Source organism: Dermacentor variabilis, chromosome 2 (assembly GCF_050947875.1).
Source record: "Dermacentor variabilis isolate Ectoservices chromosome 2, ASM5094787v1, whole genome shotgun sequence".
NCBI classification, from domain to species: domain Eukaryota; kingdom Metazoa; phylum Arthropoda; class Arachnida; order Ixodida; family Ixodidae; genus Dermacentor; species Dermacentor variabilis.
The window spans coordinates 41,126,391-41,150,214 of NC_134569.1; the positions used below are offsets into that span (position 1 = coordinate 41,126,391).

General features: G+C 44.5%; 1 protein-coding gene across 3 annotated transcripts in view; it reads left to right on the forward strand.

Annotated features, from left to right (window-relative positions):
- The window catches only part of LOC142571686 (uncharacterized), a 50,013-nt gene that overhangs the window by 2,677 nt on the left and 23,512 nt on the right, over window positions 1–23,824 (forward strand). For 2 of the 3 annotated variants that reach the window (XM_075680219.1, XM_075680221.1), the window contains exon 2: window positions 22,388–22,484. In XM_075680219.1, the coding sequence (XP_075536334.1) occupies window positions 22,388–22,484 (97 nt within the window). Of the gene's footprint in view, window positions 1–12,551; window positions 12,740–22,387; window positions 22,485–23,824 lie in introns of those variants that run through there. The other variant, XM_075680220.1, reaches the window with a different exon arrangement.

Sequence of the window (23,824 nt, forward strand, 5' to 3'; positions counted from 1 at the left end):
TGTTGTTGTTGTTGTTGTTGTTGTTGTTGTTGTTGTTGTTGTTGTTGTTGTTGTTGTTGTTGTTGTTGTTGTTGTTGTTGTTGTTGTTGTTGTTGTTGTTGTTGTTGTTGTTGTTGTTGTTGTTGTTGTTGTTGTTGTTGTTGTTGAGGTGAGGGAGGGTGGTCGAATTTTTCAACGTGAAGGTAAGGGAGGAAAACAAAAAGAAATGAGGGCATTTGTACACCTCTATTTACCACGGAATACGGTAGCACATTATAAATGCGGATATAAATGCGGAGCGCGCTAAGCATGCAGTGCGTTCTGTCCGCATCAGGTAGGCACTATAAAGCCTGTGTTAAGAGGCCAATCTCTTGCACCTTAAGGGAGCAAGGCAATGCTTTCGCAGCAGTCCTGATCCCTCGGGACTTGGCGCCCGTTTATCGTCGGTAGACCGCTTAGTAATGATAAATAAGAAAGCATTATATCGCCCATGCTAACACTAGAGACACGAAATGGCCATTAAGATAAGCCCATGTAGCAGTTTCAGCTGACTTGAATGAGGGCATCCACGTTTGTGGTTGACACTGCGAAGTAGTCATGCAAGTAATTAACCGCGCTAAGAGGTTAAGTGCTGATTACGGCGCATGCCTATAAGCTTTGTGGAATGTACAACAAGACGCGCTGCAGAATTTTATCCTCAGAGTGCAGGGGCAGTTAACTTAAATGGGCCTACCTACGTTTTTGAACCCACCTAACCGAGCAAATAAGCGCCAGTGTTATATTCAACAGTGCGCCTAATCAGGCCCGACATCTGAATCGCCTGCTTTTTAGCACTGGATAGCCAAGCAGTTCCGGTTCCCGACTCGTGTACCGTCAGACTCAGAATTTTTATAGTTGAACATTGTTGAAGTGGGGTTCCGGATATATGAAGACGAGTGAGTGTTGCAGACAGATTACGCCGGCCCCAGCGATTGGCGACTGACATGTAAGCAGATTTGTTGGTGGAAAGCTTAAGGCCGACCGAAGAAGCGTAAGTCGACGTGATGTTTAAGGCTGATTGAAGGGCAGCGGCTTGAGTCTGCAGGTCACGATGAGTGCTCCAAACCGTGATGTCATCAGCGTACAACAAGAACTTTATGTCTGGTACGAATGGGTGTTGCAGAGAGTTTACGCCGGCCCCAGCGATTGGCGATTCTTTAAAAATAAATTGCTTGACAATTGACAAGAACTTGGTTGATGTGTCCTGAGGAACCCGACTGGGGAATTACTTCAAAATTAAATCTCTCCGTCACGTAAGCGCCATGCAAGCGGGATTAAAGCAATATTGAATAATGTGGGTGACAATACCGATCCCTGGGGTACACCGCGAAGAGGGACAAATGAGCCGACGGCGTCACCAACGAGGCGAATTGCAAAGTGTCGGTCTTCAAGGAAACATTTGACAAAGTTCCGTATTCTAGGGGGGAAATGCAGCATGTCAATTGAAGCCAAGATGGCAACATGACTGATGTTATCATACGCCTTTTCGACGTCCATAGCGAGGACAGTACGGACAATGTGGCTACGGGTTAACAATAAAACTGAGGATGCCAAGACAGCCAGCCCATCTTCAGTACCTGTGGATAGACGGAAGCCAATATGAGCAGGGCAGTAGAAACCGTGGTGCTCTAGCTACCACGACAGTCGTGTGGCTAGCATTTTCTCAGCAAGTTTGCGCAACGTTGACGTTAGGGAAATGGGTCGGAAGATGCCAAGGTTGGTCGCGACGGCTTGCCTGGTTCCGGAATCTGGATCACAATAGCCGATTTCCCGCCCGGAGGAACAACGCCATCTAGCCATAACTTGTTAATGGTGTCGAGGAGTTGAGGCAGCACTGCGCCACTCAGGTTCTTGTAAGCCTCATAAGTAATAGAGTCTGGACCGGGTGCTCTCTTGCGACTGGTACCATCTATCGCTGCAAGTAACTCAGGCATGGCGAAAGAGCTTCAATTCCCTCGGAGTCTTGTAGATGGTAACTTGTCGATATGTGCCGGAATGCCTGCCAAGGACGCACCATTGGTTGTTTGAGGCAACACGTCGTACTGGGGGAAAAACTTCTGGGCTGCTTCTCTGGCGAAATCATCCGGCGACAAGCCAGCAGCGAAGCAGGCTGTGGCCGCCACGTCAGGACGGCGGCAACCGTGTTCCATGGCACGGAACGTTCGCCCGAGAGAAGCATTCGATGTCTTGGATGAAAACCGCTCACACCACGTATGCCAGTGCCACCGCGAGAGGTCGCGTTAACATGTTAACTCGTTGTTTACATGCAACGTCGACACAGCGTGGGTATCAGGATGTTGTTGTGACATTTATTCGTAACATTACTTGAACGCACAGCTGGCGACGTACATTCAGTTTGATGTTGGCTGTTCAACGTTGCATGACATTTGCTACAACAGGGAAAAGTTTGCAGAACGTCTGTGTTACTCGGGCATTTGCCCGGCGTTGCCGCTAGCGAGTCTTCAAAATTAATTTGCTTAACAATTGACAAGAACTTGATTGAAGTGTCCTGAGGAACATCACTGGGGAATTACTTCAAAATTAAATCTATCCATCACACCTCCATAGACGCGGCCTCCCCATTACGACAACACAAGAGAAGTGAACTTCTACACTGGAATGACGGGTGGCAATGGAACCAGCTGTGTAAGAGTACGACGACGATGACGAATGCGGGAGCAGTGGTACGTGCGCGTTCGCGCGGTAGCGCCGAGGAGCGCCAACAAGCCAGCTATGGAAGACGATGACGACGCTCGAGCCATTGCTGATGATGATAGTTTTAGTGACCTCCGACAACGACGGCACAAGGTCCGCATAAATAGCTTGTTCTTGGTGACTTTGTTTGTTGGCTTCTTATGATATGATTAATAAAGATCGGGCCCCTCGGTTCACCTCCTTTCTTCTCTTTCGCTGTAAAAGAGCACTTATCAACAAGCTTTCTAAGTTCGACACCTGACTTCCGACATCGCTCTCACTGCTGAAGCTTTAGGAGCTGCGCGACCGACCTTTAAGAAGAATGCCGTATTCGCAAATGATAGACAGTGACACACTGAGCAGAGAACACGCTGAGACCAGAAACCACCTTTTAACTAAGTTTACCACCCTTGCGAATCAAGAAATTATGAAGTGAAAAAAAAGGTTTACATGCTACATAATACAGTGCTACTGCCATGCACATGCCCTGTAAAGTCATGTATATAGCAGCGCAGATTTGAGTGTATCTGCTAGCATTAGCGGAAAAAATTCGAAAAGAAATGCGGGCCCCTGAAGCGAGAACAGCGCATACATGTATCGGTCGTGACCCCTTTGAGATTAAGGCCGCACGTATATCTTCATGGGTTTCTGCGGCACTATAAATACTCTGTACGCATGCTAAATAAATGTCCTTCTTTTATTTATTTTTTGTCCTTTTTGTGCGTGCGCTCGATTATGCCGCAAACAGGTCAACGTACATAATATACTGGGTGTTTCTACGAAGATTAAGTAACATTTAAAAACAACCGTTTTGAAATAAAAGAACGGTTCCTTCGGAGACGTGCCGTTGGTGGTAGTGACCACCGGGTGACGGGTGACCTGTGGTAATTAATAGATGATTAGCAATAACTAATTTATTAATTAATATTTAGTTTCAGAGGGCTTATAGTTATCGGAAAATTGAAGCAAGCTCTCCATACGAGCCATACCAACTTTAGGATCTGAAATAATGCGACTACTAGCGGAACTGTGGCAATACGAATTTCGGCTATCAAAGAGCGCAAAAACGAAACTGGGAGGCTGCAGCGAGCGCAAAGCCACACCCCTTGAGGCGACGTTATGCTTACGTCGCCCAGCAGCGGGCAGCCAGCGTGCTGGGTCTTCTTGCTCTTCACTATCGCAGCGCACTGGCTGCTCGCTGCTGGGCGACGTAAAAAAATCCACTTTTTTAGAATGGCCATATATAAATATTAATTGAAGTCTTCATAGAAACAACCGCTGTACTGTTTCACGTCCTCAACAACGCTGTTAAGAAAGCAGTCGCCTTACGGCGAAAAGACAATTATACAAAAAATGGGCGGATCAGAGGGGCTGTGGCAAGTGGATTAAGTGAAGCTTTCATTGGTGTTTGCGAAGAACGTTGTTCATTCTTAGCGACCAGTTGCAAGCATAGTGCACACGACCAAAATGGACACATTTTCACTGGGCTGGATTGACAACTGTGTGACGACGACTTGGTGACGACGGCGGCATAACGACAACGCGATGACGACGCTGTAACATCGACGACTATATGACGATGGAATGACAAAGATGAAATGATGACGCTGGAATGACAATGATGGAATGATGACGATGGAATGACAATGATGGAATGATGACGATGGAATGACAATGATAGAAAGATGACGATGTAATGACAATGATGGAATGATGACGATGGAATGACAATAATGGAATGATGAAGATGGAATGACAATGATGGAATGATGACGATCGAATGACAATAATGGAATGATGGCGATGGAATGACAATGATGGAATGATGACGATGGAATGACCATGACGGAATGATGACGATGGAATGATGACGATGGAATCACAACGATGGAATGATGACGATGGAATGACCATGATGGAATGACAATGATGGAATGATGACGATGGAATGACAATGATGGAATGATGACGATGGAATGACAATGATGGAACGATGACGATGGAATGATGACCATGGAACGACAATGATGGAATGATGACGATGGAATGACAATGATGGAATGATGACGATGGAATGACAATGATGGAATGATGACGATGGAATGACAATGATGGAATGATGACGATGGAATGACGACGGTGGTGTGATGATGAAATGACGACGAAGCAATCATCGCAATGAAATGGAGGCGATTAAATGAAATCGAATATGTGTTTGTATTGACGTTCTCATCCACGCTTACGTACATTATTTATACCAACTCGCACCGCCTTGCTTTTCACCATATACTACGTCCCGTATGGCTAATAGTGCGAGCCAGCGGCCAGCACTCACAAAGTGGAGGTAAGCGGCAAAGAAAGCTTAGCCTTAATAAATAAATCAGACGACACCCTGGGTGTCTTTCTACCTACTTAGATGCATGTGAAAATGACCGAGTATCGGAATATCAAAAAAAAAGAACATGTGTGGTATATACAGATCTGTATGCATGGGATGTGGTTCCGTACCAGAACCTGGGGCAAGCCCCCATGCTTAGGACAAAAAGTACGTACGACAAAAAGTAAGAACAAACCTGTCCGGGCCGACCCATCCCAGCGCGGCCCAACCAGACCCGACATTATGAAAGCTTTGCTGCGGTGATGACAAAAAAAAACACGGAAAAGAATTCTGGGTTAAGTGACATTTAACTTCTCTTGTGTAATTACGAGCTAAATGTAGATAAAAGGTCGAAAACATGCACAGGACATGTACTACTATTAAATGGTGCAAAAACGAAAAGTTGTGGGTTTTTTCTTGCTTTAGACAAGTACGACGATCCAGCATTCTAAATACCGTAGCACTGATAATTCGTTCGCTATTTGCAGTCGTAGTTGGAATTTTTAAGAATTTCTCGACAAGTACAGCAGGGTACTAAACACTAAGATTATTTGTTCTTCCAAAATTTTGCGTATCGTCCTCGGAGCGAACCGATATTCCACTGACAGATATTAACAACCTCATCGACCGAACAATACTTGTTTAATTCTTAACAATTCTTAAATAATTAAGAACATGGATTCTCTTGGCAAGTCACTGAGCTTTTTTTTTTTTCATGCTTACCGTATGTGCCATGTTTTTTTTCTCTTTAAATTCAAACTTGATTTCAACTAAGGAAAGCTTGAAGAACATAGTATGTACATTGTTGAGTTGGTTCACCTATTCGCCGCCACGCTCTCTCAGGATGCAACAACCTTGAACGAAGTGACACACATAGAGCCGACCCACTTTTCTCGATACGTTTTCTTCACAATGCCCTCTTGTTCTTATCAAGCATTCACTTTAAGGGGCCGAATGTGAACATATGATGAAACCTTATCTTGTACTTTGCGTTGCGCTCCTAATGTGTTTCGAAACACAGTACAGAGGCAGTGACAGAAGGCGTTGTAATACAACGCATGCAGAGACATACCGACGCAGCACACGCACTTCAGGAAAAATTGCAGGGCCGTGTCTCGCTATTATGATGCTCGTTAATATAGATGACTTGAACTATAGATAATGCCAATTTTTGTAAGCACCAAACTTTTCCGGTGCAGCTTTTTTGTCTGTTAGTATGGAAACACGTCTGAAACCGTAGAAGCCCATGTATTTTTGTGCCGTTAACGTGAGCGATGTCGAGTATGGACAGGAGCTACTCCCAAATACGTAAATGAGCCAAAAGCACACAGGTCCTGACGATGAAGCGTGTGCGGCCTGCCGGAGGCGACGAACCGCTCCGCTGTCAGTACGACCGCATTGGCCAACGTCTTTTGCTCCTCGACGCTCACGTGACAGCTTCTGCACTCACGTGCTCTCTGAAGTTTCAGGAGACGATGACGACCTTCTACGTCTTTCAGGTGTTCTACTGTCATCAAATGCGTAGCAGTCACTGAATACAGAGAAGCATTTCAACTTTAGTGCTAGCTTCATCAAGAACTGGCACTTGTCAATTTCTTTGACACTTCTACTGGATAGACTTTCCTTGAGCGAATGCTTCATTGTTTCGGAATTACATCAACGCGAGGTCTTCCATCCCATTCCTTCCGACCCGCGAGGTGCTTCAAATTTAAGTGCGATTTCTTAATTATAGAAATGACTGGAATAGTGCACTTGAGCATGCTCATATTTTTTCAACTTTCACTTCCGGTGAACAGTTCAAAGCGTTGACATGAATTTTATTTACAGCATTTCATTCTCAACAAATGTCTAATGTTTTCTTTTAAAATGCGCTATTGAGAACGACTAGCTTTATGGACAGTGATGGGGAACTAGGGTGTCCGTGTATTAAAGGGGCACGACTGTATTAGACTCATAGGTACGCGGTCATACATACCTTCAAATCCTCAGAATAGACATTCCGGTGGATCAACGGTCAGTCCAGACTGCCGGGTTAACCATGCCGGAAGCAATATAATCATAACGACCACCTGTACTACTTTAAACTGCTTCTTGCTAGCTGTTTTACTGTTCTTTATAAGTAGATGCTTCGGTAATTTCTTGTGTACTTTAAGCTAACAGAATTTTATTACCACGTATTTGCCCCCCCCCCCCTCGAAAGAAGACGATGATGCAAAAAGAAAATGGTGAAAATTCAACCTTACATCTCGCATACGTTTAGAGTACCAATTTTTTTATAAATTTGTGCGTGAACCCTATTACTGGTCACTGGTGCGCAAAGCTTTATTAACAGTGGGGCGCTCAGATCTGCCCGTTTTACGTACGTTTGACACACATCCATTGATTGCCACGTCAGTCTCTCCGACAGTGCGCACAAAGACATTAAAATAAACTTGTTGTGGTGTACTAAACTTTATCAATGCAAAGTTTATACACGCTTTTAAATCTGCCGTATTATCCAAGGAAATAACTATAAAATTAGTGAAGAATGATGTCCAGTCGAGAAACACTATGACTCCGCTGTTATTCATTACATATCTGCAAGAATAATTCAAAAGGCTAGATTTGGAAGGATTCAAAGTAAAGTTTAACGGGTTAAACACAACGTGCGCTGCGAACATGAGGTCCTGTTAAGCAGCACAGAGATGACTTGCAGCAAATGACGAGGACCTTGAATCTACAATGCCTCAGAAAGGTTTTCAAAATTAACATTCAAGAAACTAACGTACACAGAAACAAGTACTAGAATATTACATGAACGAAAAAAAAAAGCCACGAAGTAAAACAGGAAGGTTAACCGAAGTATATATCCGGTTGGCTACCCTATAGAAGAGAGGAGACAAAAGGAGGCAGGACGATGCGCTGTCACACGCTGTCCGTAAAAGTGTTAGTCTTATATACAAAGTCACACGGTGTCACAGTGCCATGTAGTCATAAGCCGGTCACTCTTAAATAACGCAGCAGCGGCTTGAACGTCATTGGAGCTGGTGTCAGTCGAGAGATCAGTGTCCAAAAATAGGTATTTCTTAGAGTAGACGATTGTCCACCTAGTCCAGAGTGGTGAAGAATGCTGTTCTTTGTGCGCTTGTATGATGTCATCGACAAACAACGTGTACGATCGTCTCGTTGCGCGCAAAAGTCACAGAGTGGGTCATCAGTAATTCGGATGCACAAAGAATGTGCACTTTTATATGTTTACTCTAAGCCACAGACAGCTTGTCGTCGACAATGTACACAGTGATAGGCAATACGGAGCTGTAAATTAGAAATGAGGGAATGAAGGCATGCGTCTGCAAAGTGACTTGAATATTCCACTGCATGGCCCTATGTTAGCTCGCGTGCAAGAGCGATAAGCTTATTCGCCGCGTCGACTTTGGAAAGCTCTAACATGAAGCTACAAAGGAAACCCCTGCGGGTTTCGCCGTGGAATAAAACATTTGTCCTGGTCCAGGGACGGAGCCCGGAACCACCACCTTTCTGGAGCAACCGCTCTGCCAATTGAGTTAGCGAAGCAGCTGCCAGTCGGCAGCGTGAGGTTGAATTAATTGACGACTCGAAGCACGGGAACAATTATTCGGGAAATAAGTTCCACAGAAGTAAGTCGAAAGCTGGAGGAAGATTCATGAAAGCTAAAGTTGGTACCCTACGGCCAGACTGCGGCACGAAGCTACAGCAGAGCGACCCGAAAGTCTTTTCATTGTAGCGTCATCCTACAGCCTGCTGGCTATCGAAGTGAAATTAATTTCGGATTTTTTTACGTGCCAAAACCGCACTATCATCACGAGAGACGCCGTAGTGAGAAACTCCGGCTTAACTTTGACCACCTCGCACACTTGCCACCTTGTGGCATGTTTAATCCCACACACGTTAATTCTACACAAGAAAAGTAAGAAGATACCTATCAAGAAAGGGGTCAGACATGGAAACGCAATCTCTCCAATGTTATTCACTGCGTGCTTGGAAGAAGTATTCAAGCTATTAAACTGGGAAGGCTTAGGAGTAAGGATCGACGGCGAATACCTCAGCCACTTTCGGTTTGCCAATGACATTGCTCTGTTCAGCAACACTGAAGACGAGTTACAACAAATGATTGAGGACCTTAACAGAGAGAGTGTAAGAGTGGGGTTGGAAGATCAATCTACAGAAGACAAAGATAATGAGGAATAACAGGGCAAGGGAACAAGAGTTAAGAATCGCCAGTCACCCCCTAGAGTCTGTGAAGGAGTACGTTTACCTAGGTCAGTTAATCACTGGGAACCCTGATCATGAAAAGGAAATCCATAGAAGAAAAATGGGTTGGATCGCATACGGCAGACATTGTCAGCTCTGTTAAGAACGGCCAGCTGCAGTGCAAGTTTTGCCAACCAGTTCCGACTGTGGAGGCAACATTCCGGGAGCGTCGCCGCACACCCCTAGCCACGGCGTGACTGAGTGTGTGAACAACAATACGTGCGTCCTCGACTCTCCGTCGCTGGAGCCGAGTTTGACGAAGTCGCCATTGTAACTAAACGGGCACGGCGGACCAACTATTGTTACTGAGCCGCGGGAACGTCTACTGACACTCCTTCCACGCGCCGACCAAGACGCAAGACAATGTGCTACCCGGGCGCGCTACTCGGGGGGCTCCGAGTTCTACGGAGCCCCTCTGACGACGGCTCCGGATCATTGCACCTGTGTGTGTGTGTGTGTGTGTGTGTGTGTGTGTGTGTGTGTGTGTGCGTGCGTGCGTGCGTGCGTGCGTGCGTGCGTGCGTGCGTGCGTGCGTGTGTGTGTGTGTGTGTGTGTGTGTGTGTGTGTGTGTGTGTGTGTGTGTGTGTGTGTGTGTGTGTGTGTGTGTGTGTGTGTGTGTGTGTGTGCGTGCGTGCGTGCGTGCGTGCGTGCGTGCGTGCGTGTAACCCGTCCCGGTGGAGAGGCGGCCTGTTTACAATGACTGGACGAACGTTTTCCGTCCCCTTGGAATCAAGGGGAGACCGAGTGCTTATAAGCCGCTGTTGTGCGGATGCTCGACACACTTTCTTAAGCAGTCATGTTAGACTGACACTCTCTCTCAAGCAGTCATGTTGGACTGATGTACTTTCTCAAGCAGTCATGTTAGACTGATATAAATACTGTAAATATTCCTCGTTCTCGATGACAAGTAGTCCTTCCCTTCATCAACGTCCTCAGCGTGGATAAGTTGGACGAAGGCATGGGCCAGCTACCTTCTAATTCATGCCCGACTCCAATCTTGACAACGGATCACGAGCGATGGGATTGAACCCCCAATCATAACAGCTCCTGACTGAAAACTTACCATTATCATTGAAAAGGAAAGTGTACAATCAGTGCATTTTACCAGTGCTGGCATATGGGGCAGAGGCTTGGAGACTGACAAAAACGCTTGAGAACAAGTTAAGGACCGCGAAAAGAGCGATGGAACGAAGAATGCCAGGCATAACGTTAAGAGACAGAAAGAGAGTGGTTTGGTTCAGAGATCAAACGGGTATAGCCGATATTCTAATTGACATTAAGAGAAAGAAATGGCGCTGGGCAGGTCATGCAATGCGCAGAATATGTAACTGTTGAACCATTAGTGTGACAGGATGGGTACCAAGAGAAGGCAAGCGCACTACAGGACGGCGACACACTAGGTGGTGCGATGAAATTAGGAAATTTGCGGGTGCTAGTTGGAATCGGTTGGCGCAGGACAGGAGTAATTGGAGATCGCAGGGAGAGGCCTTCGTCCTGCAGCGGACATAAAATAGGCTGTTGATGATGATGACGCTAAAAGGACATCATGAGAAGCCAACAAAGACCCCGAGGAAAACATAGGCGAAATTAGTTGTACTTACTAATTGAATTAAAGAAATGATCAATTAATGGCAATGAAAGTGGGGGAAGAAACAACTTGCCGCAGGTGGGAAACGATCCCACGTCTTCGCATACGCGTGCTATGCTCGAGCATCGCACGCGTAGTGCGAAGACGTGGGATCATTCCCCACCTGCGGTATGTTTTTTTTTTATCCACTTTCATTGCCATTAATTGATCATTTCTTTAGTACGTACAAGTAATTTCCCTTATGTTTTCCTTGGTGTCCTTGTTTGTTGGTTTCTCATGATATGATTATTAAAAATCGGGCTACTCGTTTAACCCCCTTTCTACACGTCAAAAGGAGGCACTCGTGCGGGGCATATATCCCCACCCGCAGCAGGCGTACCGATCCTCTGCAAGGCTAGCTACATCTGTAGGTGGCATCATCCTTCTATTCCTTTTCGTATGAATTTGATTTAATGCAGATATATTTGATACATGTAAGTGCTAGTGGAGAATAAGTTAAAAAGAGTTGCCGAGTAGACACATGCTATTTGGTTTCCATAGCACGGATGGATAAATTTGGGCTGCCATGAAAGCGGTATGGCCTCGGCGTTCAGCTACTTCGACCCAGAAAGCAAACAATCTCAAGTCAATTTATGTGCAGGCGGTCCCAACATGGTCACTGTGATAGCGCAAGAAAGTCACGGGACAAAATTAAGCTCGCCCAGTGAGTTTCCCTTAGTTTAAGTCTTGTGTCATCTTTGGGCTTTGGGCCATCTGCCGTTGCACAGCCTACGATTACCCTACCTAATACGTTCAACGTCTCCGTGTCCCATGAGGTGCGCGCATACACTCTTTAGTTCCTGCCTACCGTGTCAGCCTTATAAGAAAATATTCCTGTCAAAAACCCTAACTGCGAGTGCTCAGCTTCTTTTTTCCCTCTAACGACTTCAAAAGTCGCCCTACGGCAAATAGTTCGGAATTGTTCTGGGCACCTCAGAATGAGATCAGTCGAAACATGTACGCCATTGATCTGAGTTTCCTGTTCCAACCGATGCGGACGGTTTCAGCTGATTTTAATGTCAGCTAACTCACAGCGTTGCGTTTTTGTAATACAATTGCACTTGGCATGGCTAAAACGAGCTTTCTGACGTAGCTTTTGTTTTCTTCAACTTGCTCCCTTTTATCACCAGCGCACTCGCAGCATTGTCACCTGGCGTATCTCTCTCAATTTTATCAGCGGCGCATGAGATCACTAGTTGTAATCCCCGACTCACCATCTCGCCGCTGTTGTCCTCCCCACACATTTCCGCTAGTTCCGTGCGTGCAGTCCCGCTCTCATCAACAATGGGTTCCCAGGCTGTCTCCCACCTGACTGGCTATTGGACCGAATGCGAGGTGCATGGAGGTGGGAAGGTGCACTGATTGTTTTCTCTCAACTGAAAGCAAGCTGTCCGGCTCGAGTTTCGACAGCACTGCACGTAACGTCTATGCGGGAAAGAGGGATGACGAAAACACCGCGACTTGCCCTTTCCCGCACTCTTGCTCCTTGTCACCCCTTTCTTTTTTTCTCTCTCTCTCTCTCTCTCTTGCCCTCTCTCTTTCTTTTATCCCAGCCCTCGATGCATTATCGGAAACATTGAGACAGGGCACTACTTGTGGCCGATCGGCTCCGGGACTGGGGCCACTTGCGGCGATCTCGGCGCGGGGACGGCCAGCCTGCGTGCTCGAGGTACGCTATGTTCGCCGCCGTAACGCCGTTCGGAGGGCTCGTCACGCCCAAGTTCGCCTGCGTCATCATCGGCTACGTGAGCGCGGTAAGAGGAAATCGTGCTTGGAGGACTTCTTAACTGCGTTATTTTCCCTGTCTTCCTACCTCTTAACCTGTTATTCCACATACCAGGTGAATGCAGATAATACAACGACAAAGGTAGAGAAACCAACAAAGGCAGAAATAGGCAGCTTTCCGTATCGCAGTTCCTTGAACTTCTTCTTACTGTGTGATTTCTTAGTCGTTTACGCAGGGAAAAATTCTGCAATACAAAGGACACTCTCTTTAGCTCGTCTAGAATGCGCTGCTGTCGCTTCGCCTCAGTAGTTCAAATGTACGAGTACCCTGGCCCTACGGTTTCTTCTTGAGCTTCCGTAACACTTAGCGTGAAGGTCGATTTGCAGAAATGAGGATCAACAACTAAATTCAAAAAACAAACGTACTCTTACGTATTATTAGCACGTGGCTTTTTCTATACCCGTATAGAGTTACATGAATGGTGCGATCTATACAGCCTTCCCAAAAGCAGTTTTTCCTACAGAAGGTAACGGTAGCTCAGACGCTTTGCCATTGAGAACGATAAAATATATAACTTTTAATCGAACTTGGTGATGGCCGTTGAAGTGATTGATAGCCCGAGACAAAGTGCATGATGTAAGAGCTGCTACTTAAAATGTATAGTAATTCTATTTTTCAAGTGCCTCTGTGAGTATCTTAAAGAACGCACCCAAGAACCTAATGTAATCGGCAACATACTATATGGTATATAAGCTGAGAATTTCACGTTGAATGTCATAGGTGATGTGCAAGGGCCATTATGGGCCTGACCGCACTGCATTATTCTTGCTCCCAAGTGTACCTCACCGTAACAATGCGGCTTAACATCCCAGAAAGCGCTGTGCAATTAGGCTGAAAGCCGGTCAGCAGTCGAAATAAGTGAGAGGTGTTTATAGTATTGGTGTAAAAAAAGCAGGCAAGAGATTGATACGACCGGATCTGTTCAGGCGCAGGCAGCTGCACACAAGGTAGAGATGTTTTGAGAAAGACAAAAAAAGATTAAAGAGATGTATACCAAAATGCTAGAATGAAAAGCATGTATAACGCACCCGGCAACTCAAGCTGGCTAGGCGACCATTTGTCACCGCCCTGCTTCAAAGGGGACGCCAATAAATCGCCACCATCATCATCATCATCATCATCGGGAATGGTTAATTTTTCATCTAGAAGAGTGTCCAAAATTATGGGGGGGGGGGAATTGTAGTGGAAGGGGCAATCTGTCATTTTATTGTTCTGGCTGAATCCTTTACTCGTTCGTTTAAACTCTTTAAAACTAAACAAACATTGGTTGGAAGTGACATTAAGCGCCAATGGCGCGCGAGTGCTGCGAATGGGGTAATTTTTGCAAGAATCTGTACTTTCACTATTTCCGCGAGTAGCTTTCAACTCACCGTGGAACATTGCTGGGCCGGTGGTTCGCGCACAACGAAGGGCAACAATGCCGCGGGTGGGAAGAAAGAAGCAGACGCATGCAGCGGGAGTTGTGCACCTCCAAATTCGCGAGGGTAAATGCTGCCTCGCGAATAATCTGCGTGGTCAACTTTTCCTGTATATATGGCCCCTGCAATAGCGCTGGTCACCTCGAGTGTCCGTGAAACGGTCCAAATGTTTCGCATGAGTCGAAAATGCAAGATATATAACTTGCGAAAACGTTTTTTAATGGTTCATAGCATACATGAAAATAATCATAATCTTATACCAATGCCATGGTCGCGAAAAGTGAACAAACATTTGTTTGGAGCGCCTTTTGATCTCAGACACGAAGTTTGCAAGCCTCTCAAATAATCTTGAAGCTTCTTGAAGTGGCCTGCATGCAAAAGAACGGGAGTTTACTAGAACGCCGCGTTACTTGGGGGCTGCCAATCCAGTACATGCTTAAGAGTACGTCTAAGTAAGAGTACACCCTTGCATTGACTTGCATCAACATATAGCGAAAAAAATTTCGTGGATCCCGCCTAACAATCTGCGGCTGCGAAAGACCTGAGGATCTGAGGTTGCGCAGGAATGTGGCTTTGCGAGGAGAAGTCGACGCCGCAGGCCATGATCATGTCTACTCGGAGCTGATGTCCTTGATATCGCTCTCCCTCTTTTGCAGTGCGATACAATTCGTCCTTATCGTCTTCATCATCGTTGATGCTCTCACTAGGAACTAAGCACTTGAAATTTTCGCCATCGCTTTCTTTCTTAGCGTCTAACGGTTTCAACGCCTTTTTTTTATTTTGTTATCACAACAGCGTTTTTACCTGCTACTGAATACAGGAAAGAAAGTAAATGCCTCCTGAGATATCGCTTGTTTTTCGTCTTTCAGATGTCTGTTCGTTCTTGCGCATTTCAAAAATTGCAGCTCTTACGAGCCCATGACGACGGTTTGAAATCAAGAAATGACCAAAAGAGCCGTTTTAGTGTCTGCACGAAACGATCCTCCATACTTACATGTAATTACGTTCCCTCAGCCGCGTGGCAATGCACGTGAACACACACACACACACACACACACACACACACACACACACACACACACACACACATATATATATATATATATATATATATATATATATATATATATATATATATATATATATATATATATATATATATATATATATATATATATATATATATATATATATATATATATATATATTAATGGTGTCCGAACTCTGATGCATCAAGGTTTAAATATATACAAATGCCGCGTAGCGGGACAGAACCAAGGTAATGTTGTTTGCTGTCGCTTGGAGATCAGATTGTTTTTGTTCGCATGCCACCTAATTACACAATTAGTATTAATGAGTTATTGAACAACGCAAATATTATAATTAGAGGAAAGTGTCATCACAAAATTGTAGATCAGCATAAAGGAAAAACAACTCCTGATACAGCTTTCCCTTGCTCGATACGTGCTACATAAAAGATATTTTTTTTTCCTAGGCTGAAAGGAGTCCGCGAATACACGAAAAGTGCCTCTAGCGGCCCGTCGCGCGGCAATAGTTGAGACACCCTGATAGTTGATAGTTGGGACGCCCTGTATAGCATACAGGGGAGCTCGAAATTGATAAGTACAGACTCTCAATCTACGGCTCGCGACCCAACAAAGTGCAGAATTTCGGAGCAAATAGCTTTCTTTGGCTCTTTCGCCCGTTTTAGCGGTGGTGAGCAGCCGGAGGTTTCTGGTCGGAGGTTGGAAAGGCTCTTGCGCTTGCGGAGCGCCTTCGCTGCCGAACGCCAACTGTCACATATAGCTGTTCCGCCATACTGCCACTATAGATGTGCTGGTTGACGGCTTTGCGCTCTGCGTATTTGAGCACTAAACAACAAAAAACTGCCTAAGTACTCTCACTGCGACGAATAAATGTCGTCAAGTGCATCATTCCTTTAATAAAGTGAATAGATATCTTGAAGCTTTATACTATTCGCTTACATCGACAATCACCGTCGAGAATTTCGGCGCGATTTTTTTCAGGAATACGCAAAGTAAATCTTGAAACCAAATCGAACACTTTTCGAGCATTTTGCAAATATTAAACAGGCTTATTTTAACGTTAATATAAAGTTATGCCTACGTCCTAGTAATTACAACAATAGCAAGTTTTTTTTTTATTATACAGTTGAGAAGATGAAGATTGCTCATTAAAATTATGAACGGAGAAAAACGAAAAATTTTGTCCATCTAAAATAAACGTTATGCTTTCAGGAGTTGACAGCCTTGGTGCGCTGAACATCACGTTCCACCGATCGATGCAAGTGCGGGTCCTTCAAGCACATTCCCGAGATCTTTCGAAGAGCACACATTCACTCTAGGTTTTTTAGATGTCACTACGGCCTTGTTAGCCAGTGGCATGAAGCGCAGAGCCGCAATAGAGAGCCCCTGCGAATCAAATGCTGGCAATGAGCTGTGCGCCAGCGGCACTAACTCCACGCGTGCCTGCATTGTTTCGTTTGAAAAGTGAAGCAGCTAGGTTGTCCTCTTTCCTCTGAGTGCTGGGATATTCACTTCTGAGGCTACACGATTTGCGTATCAAGAGGTCGCCAGGAGCACTTGCGCGTCAGCATTACCCCGGATAAACGGGTACATAATGTTTCCGATGTGCTCGTTGGCGTGACCTTGCGATGGAGATAGGGAGGGCAGTTTCAAAACTCCTCTAAACTTGAGAAGCTTCCAGTCTGGTTTTCTGTGAAGTATCATGGCAATGTCGTCTAACTTATCTTACAATAATTATGTATTGCCGCCGAAGCGAGTAAAGCCAGGAATTCTCAGCGTGACATGCACCGAAAGAACAATGGACTTCGACGAAAAACAGTCTCCTAGACTTAGTTTTATCGCACTGGAGCACACAGTGTGTACCAGCGTTGCTTTTTTTTTTCCTTTCCGCCCCCGCAATATCTCGATTCTTCTTTCGAACAGTATATGTGCGCCCTTATCGCTGAGCCTGGGATCGCATATTTATTTTTGCTGTTGTATGTCTGGATCGTTGTTGAAACTCCGAGCTCTGAGATGTGCCTCATCAGCAGACTTGCGAGCTTTTCTTGAAGTAGATTTTTGGGCAGTAGGAGACGTAAAGAGACTTCTTCGTGAAAAAAAAAATTCCGCATTATTGCTCAGGTGTCTTTAGGCTTGGCAGAACAGCGCCGACGTCAGCGTCCATGGTTAAAGCCCATATATATATATATATATATATATATATATATATCTGTCTGTGTCAGCCTAATGTCTGCAGTTTCCTGGCACGAGTACTCTTGGACACCACTCGTAATTAAGGCAAAGTGCCGGGGAATCTAGACCAATAAGACGCCGAAATCTGCAGCATTTTAACGCGATAGCGTTAAGGAGCTCGTGTCGCATAAAAGTCGGTGTCTTCGGCGGCGGCGTTGGCCATGATTGAAAAATCGAGGCAGGCAATTCATAAATAAAAACAACTTGCAAGATGGGCTGGGTGGGAATCGAACCAGGGTCTCCGAAGCGTGAGACGGAGACGTTGCCACTCAGTCATGAGTTCGATGATTCAAAGCAGGACAAAAGCGCCTCTAGTGAATGCGGTTTTGCCTTAGAAACGTGCCGTAGAAAGTTATACTGCGGTGTATATCGGTAATTATGAGCATGTAAATTACAGAAGTGGCAGTTAAACGCGTGGCGAAGTACGTTTCCGCTACATTTATTCTGCGCTTGGCGCACACGCAGAGCCATCTTGCGGCAAACACAGAACACCCCCTCCTCGCAATGTACGGAGCTGCCCCGACAGGTGGCGCGCCATTCGCCCGCTTCTCCCCATCGTCTCGTCAAAAGCATGCCGAGCGAATGAGTGGGTGGTGCGAACGGGGTGCGATAACGCTATCGCTTTCCACTCTTGAAGGCGAAGCTTAAGCGTCCTCGAATTTTTTTTCGCAATTTGTACTTAGCCTTAGGGAAGTGCGGCTGCAGACAGTTATGCTTCATAAAAAATCTTATAATCTCACAAGATAAATGCTTCAGACAGAAGTGGACGGCTTTTAAATACTCATTCAGCCTGGTTTTGTGCGCAGTTTACAGATTTTTTGTGATATTAACAATGATGATGACGACGGAAACGGCGACGGTGATGATGACGGTGCTGAGTTGCTTTTGTTTTTGAAACATGGTGGCAGCATGTGCCACCACATTCCAGTGTGCTACCCAACTACTTATCAGAATCAGAATCAGAATTTATTGTTAGAAGTTGGGTCAAATTACAAGTATTTAGTATGCAGGAGGAGGTCCCATAGTCAAAGACTGTATCGGGACCTGTATGCGGCTGTATTGTCACTACTAGGCCCAATTTCAACTCCTTATGATGTGCTAGTCAGCGCATGAGCATACTTTCCTACGGCCCACTCTTCCACATGTCTCTTGCTTAAGTTCACCGTATGGATGTTTACCCGTTCATTGCCATCTTATATTTATTTATTTATTTATTTATTTATTTAAAAATACTGCCAATCCCAAGAGGAATTAACGCAGGGAGGGTAAAAAACGTACAATACAAAAAATACAAATCAAAGGGTCAGTATACAGGCGGACTAATTTATTGTGGAGTAGTGAGAGCATTACAATGTTGTTGTTCACAGGGACATGCAATATTAGTCATCAAGAGTGCGTCATCAATATGTACAAATACAAGGGGTGTTACAAACTGTATTAGGTTACATTTTTTGCCTTATACAATTTTTACAGAGAAGAGAATGGTTTAAGGAAACCATAATCAACAGTTAAGTTTTTTTATGGTATTTGTAACACAATGGAATAAGGTTTACAAGTCATGTCTGCGAGGCATGTAGGTGAATCTCATAGGACTGTGAAAAGGCTTCTAGTGACGGACTGAGGATAATATGTGAAGGTAGGTTGTTCCATTCTCTGGTTGCGAGTGTAAAGAATGAAAATCTAAAGCAGTTTGTGCTGAAATGGTAATTTTGTTGTGATTGGGGATAATTATGACGTGTCAGCCTAGTTTCAGATTTAATCAATTAGCGGGAGCTATCTATAAACCACATCTTATGTAGTAGTTCGTTGATTACTTTCGGACGGGCAAGATTGGCTCGATTTCGTAAAGTGAGTAATCCGGCTCTGTTAAATAGTAGGGATGGAGAGGCAGTTAGGTTGCACTCGTTGTAAATAAATCTGATTGCCTTTCTCTGCACTCTTTCTAGCATTGTTATTAGTTTATTAGTATGTGGAAACCAGGAGACATTCGCGTATTTTAGGATAGGTCTAACGAATGCGGTAAAGGCGAGTAGTTTATTTATGGTGTAGTTTGATGGAGGCGCCTTCGGAGGAAGAAAAATCTTTTCAAATCTTTAGGTTAAGGCTTTAACATGAGAGTCCCAGCTGAGATTGTCTGATATTACTAGGCCAAGATATTTATATTCTTTAACTGTTGTGATTGGAGTGCTGCCAACTGCGTAAGGGTATACAGAGACGTTCTACTTTCTAGTAATACGCATGACGGCTGATTTGCTTACATTAAGACTCATTTGCCAGTTGTAACACCAGTTTGTTATTGATTTTAGCGCATGATTCAGTGTATCCTGATCCTCAGGTGAGTTGATTTCTTGATAAATTATGCAATCGTCAGCAAATAGTCTTATGTTAGTACTGACAATACCAGGTGGATCATTAGTGAATATTAGAAATAAGATTGGAGCAAGGACACTACCTTGCAGAACACCGGAGGTAACCGTGGTAATTTCTGAACACTCGTGATTCACTTCGACAAGCTGAGTCTTGTTAGAGAGATAGTTTTTAACCCATTTCATTGTCAACTGAAGCTTCCTAATAATTTTTGGATGGTATACTCTATCGAATGTTTTGAAGAAGTCAAGTAGGATTAGTTCTATTTGTTTTTGGAGATCGATACTTGAGGATAGGTCATGGATAATTTCTATTAGTTGGGTGACTGTAGATAGCCCACGGCGGAATCCGTGTTGAAAATGTGATAAAATATGTTTTTGCTCAAGGTACAGAGATGTGTTTGAGGATGATATGTTCGAGACTTTTACATATCGTGCTAGTTAATGAGATGGTTCGATAGTTAAGGCATCAGCTTCGTTACCCGATTTATACACAGGAATTAGCTTTTCTCCAGTCAGTAGGAACGGAACAGCTTAATAAAGATTATTGAAGATGATCAACAGAATCCTCTTCAATTAATCCCATTCTACCCATTCTGAGTATCGCGTTAAGAAATAATTTGGGATATTGTCAGGTCCAGTTCCTTTTTTTAGATCTAAGTTTAGTAGTAGAATAAGTATTCCTGCCTCGTCTACTGTGATTGGCTCAATTATACTACTGCAGGTTGTCGAAACATCTGGCGTACTTTAGTCATCGGTAGTGAATATTTATTGAAAATAGGAGTTTAATGAGTTTGCTCTGTCTTTACTTTCTTCCGCTGTTACTGTGCTGGTGGCATCGTTTTTTTGGGTTTAGGTAGTTCCAAAACTTTTGAGGGGAATTTCTCAGAAAGTTGGTAAGGGAATATTTAAAGTAAGTATACTTGGCCTTCTTTAGATTTTAAGATTTTGATGGTTTCGTTGAGAGTGGTACTGGTAACCTGGTTTGGGTGTTTCTTATGTGATTTTCTGAGGCGTTTTACTTTTCGTTTCGTGTGAATTATATCCCGATTAATGCACGGGTTCTGTTTGTTTGTTCTCTTTTGTTTTAATCGGCACAAAGTTACTGATGCAAAAATATGTAATTACTTTGAATTGCTGTCACAGTGTTTCAATGTCCTTGTTTATGTCGTATTCTAGGTCCTTGACCGAAGAAAATTCTAAACTTAGGTGATCGAATATGCTGGTGTCATTAGCGATGTTGAAATTGAAATAGGTAGACGTGGTTTTACGGGTAGTAATTTTGTACTCTGATGGGATACTGCAGAGAGATATATTGTGGTCTGCCAATCCGTCAAGAAGAAGAGTTTTTGTAAAATTTACGTCGAAGTGGTCACTTAGAAATACTAAATCTAGCAAAGCGGAGCTAGAACCTTGTACTCGAGTCGAGTATAAGGTTCTAGCTCTGCTTTACTAGATTTAGTATTTCTAGCTCTAGTTCTAGCTCATTTTAGCTCTAGCTCTAGTTGTAGCTCTTTTAAACCTAGAGTCTATGAATACGTATTATCTACTTTTCGATTAATGATAAAACATTTTAAAAAGGGACTGTGAGACGCCTCTCTGAGCAGGAACTCCCAACTGTACTCACGGCCGCTGGATGAATCCAGCACTATGCTGCATTAAAGACTGTTGTAAGGGATGTAGATGTCGTTGGGGACGACGGCTGACCCTGGGAGTCAGGGTATCCACTATATATATCACTATATTGATGAGAACGCGGACTTATCCCGCCAAACACTGCATCCGGGGTTGAAAATTGAGCTTGCTGGTATATATTCACAATCTACTCACAATCTATATACTCACAATCTAAAGAATGTCGCCACTAGATACCAAATTCCGGTAGTGTTTTCTGCTCCTCAGAAACTGTCAATGTTGTGCAGCCGTATTTCTAAAGCAAGTAAAAAACCAGATTGTGAAAAGAACCACACGAAGTTTGTAGATTGCAGCGTCGGTGTGGTATATAAGATTTCGTTGTCATGTGGCAAAATGTATGTAGGGCAGTCAGGCCGCTGTGTTAACGAGCGCCTTAGGGAACATAAGCCATCCATACCAACAGGCAGGAGTTCCCATTTGGCTCAACATTGTAAAACATGCAAGTGCAAATCCATGTTTCGTGATACTACCGCCCGAGAGTTATCGGAAGCATCATTCATACAGCCATTGGGCTCACAGTGCATTAGTGTGCTTTCTTTAACCTTGTACAGCGCTGAATATGGTTTTTTTTTTATTCTGTCGCTTGAATTGCGCTCTTGTGATCGGATGTTGGTGGTTCCTGCACATGGTGCTCACTGCGCATGTTCCTGTGGTTTCTGCTGTCTATAAAGGAGTGACGCAATAAAATGATGTCATTTGAGAGTAGCGCCTTATCCTGTCGTCTTTCTTGTGTCCATTGTTTTGCGCTAAACAAAGTAGTTATGGCATGTCTAGTTACAATGAGCAGAGACCGCATTCTTTTCCTTGTGGTTAACGTGCTTTAAAGAATGACTGAGAGCGCAAATTGCATGACGCGCAGGCGCTGTCTATGGCCGGGTCCCTGGCCGCCTTCCTACGGATCCTGGTGGCCTCCAGTGACAGCCGCATCGTCCCCGACTACCAAGGGTCGGTGAAAGGTCAGTGACCCGGCGCACAGTGGCTATGGCGTTCTGCTGATGAGCACGAGGTCACGGGTTCGATTCCAGATTGTGGCGGTCGCATTTCGATGGAGTCGAAATGTAGAAAGATTAGATACACCGAAAGTGTACTTAGATTTGCAAGCACGTAAAAAAAAACCTAAGTGGTCAGAACTCATTCCTTGTCTCCCACTAGTGCGTTCCTCATAAGCCCGCTGATCAGTTTTGGAACGTGAACCCCAAAATTTAATTTTTAAAATGTTAGCAACGGAGGCACCTTCAAATTCGTTACGAGCCGTGCATGCCGTGAGCGCTCTACGTCAATGACGGCTCATACCTTGTTGTTGCATCATATGTGACATGGGAATTCGTGCGCGATGCAGTAACACAACGCCATGCTGTTTTCCGCTTGAATTAATCGGAGGAAGCGGCGTCGGTGGCCTTCACATGGGCATCGCTATGAGGTCGTTATTCCTGACGCACTTGTCGGCGTACTGTGTCAGTTAAACGGTATGAGACATAAAATAGTTAAAAACTACATGCACGGAACAAGAACAACGCAACGAATGTGAATGAAGAATAAGCGAGTGCCTCAGTCCGTGCAAGGTCTCGACTAAGCTGAGAATCAAACGATCTGGACGTGACGCAAATGAATCCCCTGCTTTAATATGCAACCAGCTCCTCGGTGTGTGAAGTCTACTGCACTTGGGACATTCTCGTGTTTCTTTTTTTCGTGTGACAAGATTCGGCATAACACTGCAATTCCCATAAAATCAAGTAAGTATAGAAAATGCTGTGGGACAGACTATATTACCTTCAATAATGTGCCAACTTGGGCTAATTGGCGTATGTCTGAAGAAAACGTAACAGCGCTGAACAACAGGACGTGACTGTGACAGACGAAGCGCTGCCTTTCAACCAATATTTTATTGCGCGTGCAGCAATATACACAGGGGCTTGAATAGGCAGCATGCAAAAAAAAAATTCGCTAGTATGCGCCAAAAAGTGAATAGGGAAGACACGGGGCTCCACACATGTGATAAGAAACACGCTAAAAAGCCTTTTGATTGTTGTCACAACGTAGTGTGACACCCCTCTCGTGCGATCGTTGCTAAATGGGTCAAACTGGCCGTTGTATTAATGACCGCGTAAGAGAACGTTCAAATTTGATGAAGTGGTGGGTTGCCAGCCACCTAGCCGTGCATAGATCCCAGTGTGGTTGTTGTGCATTGTTCGACAAATGCAAACGAAGTCGCTATGGTGACCAGCGTACACGAAATAAGTATGAGACCTTTCGAATCGACAAGAAAGGCGATATGTGGGTGAGTGTGCCTTCGGTA